This window comes from Saccoglossus kowalevskii, chromosome 3 (assembly GCF_978046115.1).
Source record: "Saccoglossus kowalevskii chromosome 3, keSacKowa6.1, whole genome shotgun sequence".
Taxonomy (NCBI): Eukaryota; Metazoa; Hemichordata; class Enteropneusta; family Harrimaniidae; genus Saccoglossus; species Saccoglossus kowalevskii.
This window is the reverse complement of record NC_140643.1, coordinates 24,926,427-24,938,738: the sequence shown is the minus strand read 5'-3', so window position 1 is coordinate 24,938,738 and position 12,312 is coordinate 24,926,427. Positions and strand designations below refer to the sequence as shown.

The 12,312-nt window shown below is 36.9% G+C and overlaps 3 protein-coding genes across 3 annotated transcripts; 2 read left to right on the top strand and 1 right to left on the bottom strand.

Moving 5' to 3' along the window:
• The first annotated feature begins 2,079 nt into the window (after positions 1 to 2,079).
• Positions 2,080 to 2,904, top strand: LOC146747602 (uncharacterized). The gene is made up of 2 exons (XM_085497394.1): positions 2,080 to 2,134; positions 2,309 to 2,904. The coding sequence occupies exons 1-2, from the start codon at positions 2,080 to 2,082 to the stop codon at positions 2,902 to 2,904; spliced, it is 651 nt and encodes a 216-aa protein (XP_085353520.1).
• Positions 2,905 to 5,743: 2,839 nt separating this feature from the next.
• LOC102810126 (GTPase IMAP family member 9-like) lies at positions 5,744 to 8,064 on the bottom strand. Its single transcript, XM_006825618.3, has 2 exons — positions 7,875 to 8,064; positions 5,744 to 7,719 (listed from the first exon to the last, which is right to left on the bottom strand). The coding sequence occupies exon 2, from the start codon at positions 7,712 to 7,714 to the stop codon at positions 7,073 to 7,075; it is 642 nt and encodes a 213-aa protein (XP_006825681.3). The 5' UTR covers positions 7,715 to 7,719; positions 7,875 to 8,064; the 3' UTR covers positions 5,744 to 7,072.
• An 859-nt stretch (positions 8,065 to 8,923) lies between these two features.
• On the top strand, positions 8,924 to 9,679 carry LOC102810241 (uncharacterized). Its single transcript, XM_006825619.2, has one exon. The coding sequence runs from the start codon at positions 8,924 to 8,926 to the stop codon at positions 9,677 to 9,679; it is 756 nt and encodes a 251-aa protein (XP_006825682.1).
• Positions 9,680 to 12,312: the final 2,633 nt, after the last annotated feature.

Sequence of the window (12,312 nt, the reverse complement as noted above, 5' to 3'; positions counted from 1 at the left end):
TGTAGTGGTTTTATATACCCCAGACCATTCGTCCCGGTGTTATCGCTATCGCCACACGAGACTCCAGCTTGTCTCTATACAATTTGACTGCGCACATCCAGAAAGTAGATGTAGCTGTGATTGGTGGAATACTAATGAGTTGAGTGTCAATCAAACGTCCACGCTATCTTTAGTAAACAAAGTCACGTGACACGCGCCATTTTAGTTTTGATTAGTTCATCGGATCAGAGTGTCGGTGCTCGCCATCCATAAATCAAATCAAAATGATTTCTAAGGAAATTGTCGCTAAGTACATTTGAACTGCGGTCATCATTGCAAATTGAATGTGAGAAAGTTATGGAACGTCGTTTTGAACTTGAACGTGGTCGGGCAGGCGATTTCAAGGCAGCACGCTTAACCCTTTCGTTCACAGGTTGGGAGATATTAGAATGACTGACAATTTCACGCCACTGTTTTACATTATTGGCAGATTTTTCTGCGCTATCAATCTTTCTCTTACAAACTAGACATAGATGAGACGACAGAGTCGCTCCTTTCACAACGTCGCACTGGATCAAATTGGAAAGACGATTTCCATAAGTTATCCCTCCTGCTTTTCCTGGCTTGAATAAATTCACACACGACTTTAACTGTCCACAAACTCGAAGACTACACGAACACAGTCTACAATAGTCGTCCGCAACAATATGTATGTATTTCTTCGGTGTACTGATGCACGAATGCACCGTGACACGGTGTTTCTCGGGTGTCGCCATCGCTGAGAATGCCGCCGGCGCAATTTTTCACCCAATTCGCGATTCTGTTTTGCAACATTTTATCAATATTCCCTTTGACAAAATCGCCGACAAAAGCACCGCTTTGCTGATCTTTTGTTCTATAATTCTTAATGCAAACACCGACCCTAGTAGTAATTAGTAACGTCGCCTAGTACATATGAACGGTCGTCATTGCAAATCGAACATCCTTTTGAAATTTGGACGTCGGGCAGGCGATTTCAAGGCACCGCACTTAAATATTAGCAACATATTTTTCTGAGCGGTTGTTTATTCTCTTTCAAACGAGACATAAATGTGACGACATAATCGATCCCTTATCCACCGCTAAGAATGCCGCAATGTTTCGTTCGTTTTGCAACATGCCACAAATCGTCGAAAAAAAACACCACTTCGACGGAAGCTTGCGTAATAAGGGGGTTAAAACAAGAAAACAAATGCCATGTTTAATACATATCGACCTGTTTTACTTGCGAAAGATAACGGAACATGAACTCGTTTCATGCGACTTCGGAACCCGAAGGAACACACCAACAACGTTGAATTTACCCGCTATCTTCCAAATATGGTATATTAATTTATTCAGTTGCTTATTTAGAGTGACGTCCGCGGTCGAATGCGATTGGCTATCGATGTCAGTGCAAAGGTCATATGAATATTAAAATTAAGTGGGCGGAAGGAAAATTGTATAGGAGACAAGCTGGAGTCTCGTGTGGCGATAACACCGGGACGAATGGTCTGGGGTATGGTTTTATAGTGCAGTGCATCTTGGCAAACATGATACTTGAACATCTCTGAGGCGGACATTCTGAGAAAACTATTTCGGGAAAAAGGCCACAAATAACAGCTATTGGTTCAGGGGTACCTAGTACCTTAATCTACTATGGTATGTAGCCACTCAAATCTTTGCAGTACAGGCTGAACAACTGACATCTCACGGTAAGTGTGTGCGCGTCAGTAGAATATCAATGTGGTGATTGCAAAATTCCGTGCAATTTGTTCATCTCTAGCTGTTATGTCCATGCATTCCCACATAAAACATAATTTCCTCTTCATTGCTCGTACTCACTAATGCCCCATACCCAGTTGGGCATACAACAAATGGTTAAAATGACGCAGATCGCGACAGACATTTACAACACACTATTGTCTTGTTCAGATTGTTCAGAGATTTTAGACTGGTAGTTTGTCCAATTTTTTAAGCTTTTTCCGTATCTGTTTTCACAGAATGTAATGGTTGGACTTGCATATGTGAGGTCAAAATCGATAACGTGAACTAAATGCTTTTCTTACAGATATTGTCATTATGGCAACAGGCAACGGGAAAATAAATTTGCTGTTGCTTGGAAGAACGGGGTCTGGTAAGAGCGCAACTGGGAACACCATTCTTGGGCTTAATCTTTTTATATCTAAGCGTAGTTTGTCGTCAACCACCACGGAAGCCGCCTGGGGGAAATGCTCATATAAATGAAGAGAAATCGTCGTAGTTGATTCTCCTGGCGTTTTTGACACACGTGATGGAGTCTCTAACACAGTAATTGCTAGGGAAATAGCCAAGTGTACAACCATAGCACTAACTCATGGTCCAGGCATCGATGCATTTGTATTGGTTCTCAGCATCGAAGATCGATTCACGGACGAACTTGTTGAGTCTGTGGAAATATTCAAAGAAATATTTAAAGAAAGGTTTCTGAAGTATGTTACCATAGTTTTTACAAGAAAAGACCAACTCGATGAAGACCAAACGCTCACTGATTTTCTTAAGGACTGTCCGAGTAAACTCCAACATCTGCTACAGCAGTGTGATAATCGTGTGGTTGGGATCAACAACAAAACAAAAGATGAAAATGAAAAGGATTCTCAACGTGATGAATTGATTCAAAAATTGATGATGATGATGCAAAAGAACGTCGAGCCATTCAGCGATGAAGTCACTGGAGTAATCACCGAAGCAGTTGAAAGAGATAGAGAAAAGAATTACAAAGGACTACTTCCGGGTGTGGCAGCTGACATGCAATGTGACAGTATTGCAAAGGGAATATCTTCTCTAATAGGCGTGATTGCTGAGATGATTTTAGACATAATAACTTTTGGTCTGTACAGTTGGCTAAAAAAAAAGTACTTGGCATAACCTATGTGTTCTCGTTATATCGCCCGCTCACTTTTTTACATTACAAAGTTTAATTCCACCGAAGTAAAAGCTGTCTTAGGTAGAATGAATTCATAAAACACCATATTAATTTTTAGTGCTATATCTTTAACATTTACCAAGTTCTGTAATGTTTTGTGCACACTTACCTTCTCAGTAACGGTAATAATCTAATTTGAAACCCAGGAATGAAAAATTAGGCACATATCTGCCGACATAGCAAAAATAAAAACACATTAACTGTTGAGGTATAGTGCAAAATACTTCCGTCATAAAATTAGTTTGCAATTACCGATGTCAACTACCTATATACATAGATATGTACTTATATATCAGTATATTTGTAATACATACAAATGTTCTGTCCACGCAATTACAAATTCAATTCATGTGACTAGAGATATATGCATTGCAATTACCCAGTTAAGATTCAAATGGCAAATTTTCTAGAAAAAAAATATTGTTGTAACAAGCATTCATAACGCTCAGTAACCGTTCTGTATTTAATGCCAAATTTCATCACTAGCAGCAATCCAGTGCGTAATGTACAACAAAAACTTGAATTCATAACTTCAATTCACATCCATAGTTTGATGTGTACCACAGTAAAATTATATTATATATTCTTTGTATAATCTGTTTTTAAACTATACTTCATCGCCATATTTGACTATCTGTTTTTTTCTTCTTAAGGACTCTCCATTTTAGAACAAGTTTATATCGTCTTTCTGTGCAAGCTACATTCCATAGATACTTGACATGCATAGGAATATGATATATTTATTTCAATCAGCCTTGGTGATTTCCTTTTGAATGTTGTAAAATCCAGTCCAATATCAAATCAGAGAACTGATTCACATCATGTTAAACGATAATAAAACAGTGGTACGACAACATTTTTACTAGGCTAAGCGCAAATGTATTGCATTGTGTGGCTATGACAAAAATCTACAAACACTACAGTGCGGCTATAAGTGCTGGATGAATCTATTCCGCACGACCATTGGATGAATATTTTAAAGCTATTTCTCACAATGCTCGTCAACATAGATAAGATTCAGTACCACGATGAACCACAATGAATAGCTGACAAAGTTGCAATTACCCATTCTATAGCTTCGAAGAATTCATTTATAATTACTAAGAATGACAATATATGTGCTGCACAACGATTGCTCTGTCAGAATGATTAATATTTGTGTACACGCATGATTACATGTCATGAACAGAACTCCAAAGCATGCGACAGAATGAACAGCTGACAAAACAAAAAATAAACATTCAATAGTTCACCTTCGGAGAATTCATTCATTCTTAGTTACTAAGAAAGAGAGCTTACGTGCAAGGTCAACTTGTCCAGCAGTACAAATGTGTTCTCACAGACGAATGATTTACGTTAATGGTTTTAAATAAACAGTATTTGATAGACAAATAATAATGATTCAGTATCCAACAATTCGAAATAATATTAGCTTATTAAGTTGAATTTAAATCTCATTTTTATACAACTGCTATCAGTGACGGTATCTTTAATTCTCAATATTTGGGGAAATATTCTGTCACTTTTGATAAACCATGGGTTGACCTCAATGATATTTGTAACAAGAGAATAACACTTGTAATTGTCATGGCAGCAATTAACTAAATGGCTGTGATATGGCATGATCATTTTAAGAACACTAATGACCATGACAAATAGTTAATATCATATCGTACAGAACATTGTCTCACTATTTCGAGTGTTGGGTCGCCTGTTTGAAAGAAGCATGCTCGTGTTGAATATCCCGTACATGTAAATACCGAAACGTGCTTTAAATGAGGTGCATTCACCTCCGAATATAAGTAACAAATAGGAAGAAAGGTGTTTTCATCGCTTTGCAGTCGTTACCATGTTAATTTCCAAACAAAACAGTGGACAACGTAAATAATAGACCTGTGTCGTGGTTTGCCATAGAAATATGTGTAGTTGACATAGTGGAAGCGATTCTCACCGACCATCAGCATGCAGCAAAGACATAACTTATTATAACTATCTGATGCATTCAATCAAGTCTCATGTATGATTGTACATAGTAGATTTACGAGGAATGTGTCTGATGGAAGAAAAACAGTCGAAACTAAAACTAAACGCTCCATTGTGTAGCTTCGAAGAAATCGTCTCTTTGTAGTTATTAGGAAATCTACACATATACCAAAACACACCCAAACCGTAAGTGCTTGAGGTCAGCCTGTCCACCAGTAAGACAGACGATTATTATGTTTTATAATGTAAAAATAACTATTCAATTTAAGAGTGTACATATTTACATGACAACTGGGAAAGAGAAACGCAAAGTTGATAATGACGGGTAACAAAAAATGTATATAGAAAATTTGCTTATTTGTTGCTGTCAAGTAAAATTATTCAAATTATGTTTGTGTGATTCAAATAGCTGTTACTATATAAGGACAACATGATACCGTCAGAATAAAACGCACTTTGTCATTGAAAGTGTCATTATATATAATTAATGTGTACACGTAGAATAGTGATGTTCCATTATACTACCTGTGGCTATGAGTCTGAACCATAAGCTGAGCCATAATTTAATATAATCAGTACTCAGCATGACAAAATGAATATCACCAATATATTTTTTTTGATTTTAATATACTGCATTCATTTTTTTGTTTGGAATGATTCAAATTGCGAAGAAATTATTTCCAATGCAATGTTTGTGATGTGTAACGTGTTAATCGAAATTGGCGAAGTCATGTTTGATCGAGTTGATCATATAAAATGACAGGTGTTGAGACAAATCCTCGCGAGACGGCGACATAGTAAAATATATTAGTATATATGTTTATTTTTCTGTTTTTGTGCGACACAAATGTCAGCTAGTCAAATAGCATAGAATCCCATTACAAATCGACGTTCCTACATGTTTTGTTGAAAATTATACTTTGGTATTAAGCATATCTAAGACGTCTGATGCACGCGCGTACACTATGATACATCAACATTGCGATTAAGCAGAACACTTAATGACGTACGGTACACCATGCAATGCAGGAATACTGGAAAAGTAGTTACTGTTTTATTATTAAACACTATAAGAATTTCAAATCAATGACAGATTTAAAATGCAAAAACACTGCTTTTCTTAGATACTTCCGTACAAAGTGTGTAACTGGAAAAGCTGTTCATTCTTGAATACTAAAACAATATATTATTAATGAAAATTAACTGGATAGATTTTTGTATTGTAATGTAAGCAATGAATATTTTCAATACATACAAACGTAGTTTGAGCAAACTGAAAATATGGATGTATGGATGAAATAATAAATACTAATTTTGTTTTAATGACTGTTTTATCCAGGTACCAACTGTATTATTCTATTTATAGTAATAGTTTGAACGTTTGATTCTTCCTATCAATCTCAACATCATTAAACGTTGTAGTAGAGTTTTTGTACATATTGATCAAAGCGTACGTTACGTATTCTATAGAACACATAGCTATATCTAATTATTCTGAACGAGAAATGAAGCGTACTTAAGGGGGTCAACATTGACAAACCATATTGTTATGATAACCAGTTTTGTACATTCTTAGAAATGTATAATAATTAATCAATCACACTGTCAAGTATAAAATAATTTTAAAGCTTAAGATACGTAACGGGCATCTACATTTTAATGGATACCAAAGCATTGGTCATTGAAGGTTTCATGACCATTTAAATAACCAATGCAACAACATCATTATTCCGTTATCGACATCAAAATGGTCAATCAAAACATTCACTACTCAGAGGGCAATCATTCGATGTGGTATATACATAGTCTCCGATTTTTGTTGAATTCTAATAAATGCTGTAGCTATCTGAAAGTAAAAACGAACAACTTAAAAATCAGAACATTTAAATCAGACATTTAAAAAATCTTATGCAAAATAGTTTTATCAACAATGTTAGAACTATTTCTCAAATATCATTTTAACAAATACGAACGCTTTCTTTCCAAATTCTATGAAGATGGAAGTGATACTTTCAATGACTGTAGCGTTTAACCCATTTGCAATTTCTTCACTTTGTTTGTTACTACCGCCTGGTCCGCTGTAATTCTTTTTCCGGTCTTCCTCGATTACTCGCTTCACGCGATCTGTTAAGTTGCTAGTGAAGGCTTATCACCGTTTACCGTTTTCAGCTTCTCAATAATTTGCAACAGTTCAGCAGTTTGACGCTCTTTGACTTCAACATCTTTAGTCTTGTTGTTGAACGCTATGGCACGACAATCACACTCGTCCAATAGATCAGCAAGAAACTGTGGGACGTCGGACAAATACTCATCCAATGACGTATCATCCTCGTCAAGTCGATCTTTTCTGGTAAAAAGTAACACTACGTATTTCATCATCTCTTCACCAAACAGTTTTCGGAGATACAAAATTGTATGCATGTGTTCCTTTGTCATGCGCTGATCAGCACTCATTGTTAAAATAATTGCATCAAGGCCGACACCTTGACTCATAGCAATACCGATACATTTCGATATTTCAGTGGCTAGCATTTCTGGAGTCATTTCCTCGTGAGTATCGAACAAGCCGGGGGTGTCGATCACCACAACGTCTCGATCTCCAATAGCACGTTTACCCCATTTAATATATCTTGTCTTTGACACAGATGACAATGTCGACTCAAACTCACGTCTTCCTAAGATGGTGTTACCAGTGGAACTCTTACCAGCACCTGTTGGACCAACTATAACCAGAATAACGGTTTCACACCCACCATCTTTGCTAGCCATGTTTTCTAAAAATATATAGAATGTATTAGTATCATAGCTAACTGACATTAGTTTTTTTATCTGGGACTCGAAAATTATGGAGCGTAATACAAAAAATAAAACGCCACTTATCCAACCATTTATGTCGTTACTGACACTTACAAACCGATTTGTAACTTACCTATAGTGTAAAACACAAGTTGTACATCACAGAGACGGTTTGCATGAGTATGGCAAGACGTAGCCGCTTATCGCCCTCAGCGAATAATGTGTGTTATAAGTTACCCAGACTAGGTGGACAAAACGACACACACGCGTTTAGGTTATATTTACAGGAAGTTGGTAGAATTTAATTACGAGTGTTTTGGCGCCAGTGACTTACAAACATCATGTCATGTATTGACTGTTTTGGCGCCCTTGGCCCACAGACACCGTGTCGTGGATTGACTGTTTTAGATACGACCTTCGCCTTACTCTTCGCAATTTAATATACCTGTGCCAAACACAAATTCTTCCATAATTCATAACCAATATAGTTGTTAATATTTAATCTAATTCGATGATCGTGTGTTTAAGTTACTTTGCTCCAACTTCGGGTTGTTTTCACGTACCTAGCCTGGGTAAACTGACAGGAAGTCGATTTATAGTATAGGCGAAAGGTCAATCTGTCCTGCGTATATTGAAACATGTTTTGAAATAAACAAAGACTAAGTACTAGATTCTGAATAAAGGATGATGTCATGCGTGGTACGAGATTGTCTGCTAGCGTTCACATGTTAATTAGTTCTCCGTAGATGTGCGTCATGAATAAACTAGAATTTTAGTTGAGTAAAGAGCAGATGCCTTATTTTCGGTTTCGCCAGCAATCGAGTATAATCATAAGTAAATGTTTTAGGTAATCATATACACACCAACATTCTATAGTGCCATCAACGTCTTTGAACTTACTATTAAATGACAGTGTCCTGCCAATAAATTGGAGTTGTTGGATACGACTTGCATGTTACGCTTAAAGGTTAATAATTTGCTTTTTGCTGTTTGATATGGCATAGGCCAATGCGCTTGCGTATAGTCGTGGTCACGAGGTATAACTGACAGTATCGTGATAATGTTGTTGCGTACACGACGTATTATCCTTTAAACTCACCAACGCTCGTCGCAAGTAAACACATTGCCTGATTAGGACTTTGTATACTATTAGAAAAATTCCACTGGGTTTACATAATAGCCATGAGTATCGATAGCAGAAGTCCATTGAGGAAAGACACCGTATCTATGGTGTTGGTCGGTATGATAGGAAGCGGTAAAAGTTCAACTGGCAACAACATACTCGGCGTGGAAAGATTCCGAAGTCGGCGTTCATTGGTGTCTATCACGCAAGAAACAGATTGGGGAACAAACATCGGTGAAAATAACTTGATCGTCATCGACACCCCGCCTATACTTCTACGCGATGGCAGCACTAATAGAGGGAAGGGTGGTCCAACTCCGAAGTCTGTGGCTCTAGAAATCAGCAAGTGTACCGAAATCGCCAACATGGAAGGTGGTGGACTGGATGCCATTATTCTGACGTTCAACATCAATGATAGGCTCACGCCAGAACATCAGAAATGTCTGAGGGATCTGGAACTAATTTTTGGACCGGACATTCATCGATATTTGATCGTTCTATTTACAAGGGAAGATCAGTTATCGGACGACGGTGTTTCTTTGACAGATTTTCTGCTAGACACTCCTGAATTTTTAAGAAATTTGCTTTATAAGTGCGGTAACAGAGTATTAGCGTTTGATAACAAGACAAAAGATAAAAACACTCGACAAACTCAGATAAGTTCGTTGATGAGTATGATTCACGTGATGAAGAAGAAAAATAACAATAAACCATACGACACTGATATAAGGAAGAACGTTGTTGCGATGTACAGTAGCCGGAATGAGTTGAGCCCTGGCTGCTTTGCGTGTTGCCAACAGTGTGTTATTATATGATTACAAAACACTTCGAGATTGCTTGGAATACTACTACTGCATTTCAGTTCAAATATTTTGTTTTGCTTACCAATGATATTTCGATATTTGCTTCACATGAATGTAAATTCAGTATATGTTTACCTAAACACCAAACCCGTGCCACTGCTGTGATATTATCATGTCCAATTATCAAGACATATAAAAGTTACACCTTATATATTAACCAACTTATTCAAGATTTAGTCAAATCTCCAGCTAGTAAAATATTGGTTTTAAATATGTTTCGTGCGGATTGTCGTTTGTTAGTTCAAATCATGTTTACTAGAAGTTGTTATGTTTAATTTTTGTAATAGATAAAATAATACACGATTTAGTTTATTTTTTCAGGGCTGAGTTAAATTTCACAATATGTCTGTGTATGCGTGTTCCCTCGGGTGTGTTCTGCAATGTCAGAAGCAACTTCTTTCCACGGATTATTGAATAGCAATTAAATTTCTTTTGATAAAATGCGGACTTTTGAAAAAATCAAAACACCCTTATTTTATAGGAATACAATGAAGGGCGGAGATACGTTATTATTGTGTTGTTAGTGTGAAAATATTGTGTATGATTGGTGGCAAAACCATACATCACTGTAAGTAGCGCCCTCTGTCAGCGATTGTGTAGATGTTTACAAAATGTACATGCAATGGTATTACAATCTCGTTCCAGTCGATAGATTTTAAACCTGGTACGAATTTTAAGATATTATTACATATCTCATGATCATTTAACACATATTCGGTAAAGCAGTGATAATTAACATCTATATAATAAACCCTTACAAGGTTTCGGTATCATGCTGAATTAGTGCATATGAGATAAACTTGAACCAATCAGCATATACGCATTACCATGTACTTCAGCGTTCAACTATTGGTAGCGGCAAATCTGTCATTTTTTGCGGGGTCCAATTGTTTTATTCTGCCAAATCATCTTTCAACTCATATTGTTGGGAGGGGAAGGCATTCTTCCTGGAAATTGATGTTGAGCGGCCACGACCGCATCAGTTAAAATGCAACCACGGCCCGGGATACACAGTTGTAAAATAGATGAGTTCATTTTTGGCGTCGATTGTGTGCACTTTTTCACCAATAAATATCTATTACTGAGGTTTATATGAACAGAGCTTTACAGAAGACAAATATTATCCGGTTTTAATACTGAAAGCTAAAATTGCAGGCTCACTGCAAACCAAAACCCACAATACTTGTAACGCGAACTTAGATTGTCATAAAACTTATTATACATGCCAATGTTCATAGCTATATTTTCGAAATTAGTGTCTTCGACAATCGCTGCAAAATGTGAGACTTTTTAATTCGTGAAAACAAAATTTCGCACAAAAAGCCATAAAATGACGAAAATCTTGGTGCTATGAAAGCCACAGGCAATGTACACAGGACAGATAATCTCCAAATAATAAAATACCCTGAGGCACAGCGAAGTTGTCGGTACTGTAGGACTAACGTTATTCAACTTAAAAAGGTTCAAAAGTACCAACGTATGCTGAAGGTATGAGAGGCATACGAAACAGAAATGGAAAATATTTTAAATTGAAATAGTTAGATACAAAAATTTGGTGGCTATATAATATGTCTTGAGATGTGAAAACAATCAGAGAGCACCAAGTATTTGCACCAAGTTCCGTACATGTAATTATTATGTTTTGCACATGATCATAGCCCACCTATGTACCAAGTTTCATCGGGATTCGATGAGTGGTTCTTGGGGAAATTCAAAATCAGCAATCAATCAGAAAATGAGCAAAATAACGTAGTTAGATTTGTGTTGTATATTACGGCATTCGTGAGCTGCACTAATCGAACAAATGACGTAATACGCTGTTTATCGACTAAAATATGCTAAGTAAAACGGGAGTTATTAATCGTCCTATAAATTCGAAACGCGGAGACTTAATGTCGAGAACTAATGTCTTCATTTCAGTTTAATTGTATTGAAAAATGCTCCTCATCTAACTTCGTCGGAGAATCTTGTGTACATTTCAGTAACTTTATGAAGACTCAATTACAACCAAATCACGGAACTGCCTGGCGATGTTCGGCTATTGGAAATAGCTTCTGACACATATATTTTGCGTATACCATAATTGTCACACCTCACTGATGTTACGCATGCTGTGATTGGTTGAGACTCGGTCACATGACATTGAATAAAAATGGATATTACATGGCATATTGCCCAGTCTGACGCGAGGGTTCGAACTACTTTGGTTTTTCGTGAGATTAGTAACCATACATTGCAGTTTTGTACAAAAATTCCATTTGTTAATGAAGGCTTTTTTAAAAACGGTAATTTGACGATCTTCTATTTTATGTTTACTGACATCAAGGACACGTTTTATTCACATTATCAGTAGAATATCACAGGTCACAGATAATGAGCCAAGTTGCTATTTTCACCACACACTCCACCATAACTCCCGAGTTAGTGTACACAATTTTAAGACTCTGAACTTGCAAATGTGGCAATGTTGAACTTCGTGTGTCCACGCCCCCCTCGTTCCCGTCAATACCCTGACGGGCACAAAGAGTGGGAACCCAGGTAGGTCTATGGTTTGAACCGGGGTTTCGAATTTGTGTATCGGCTGT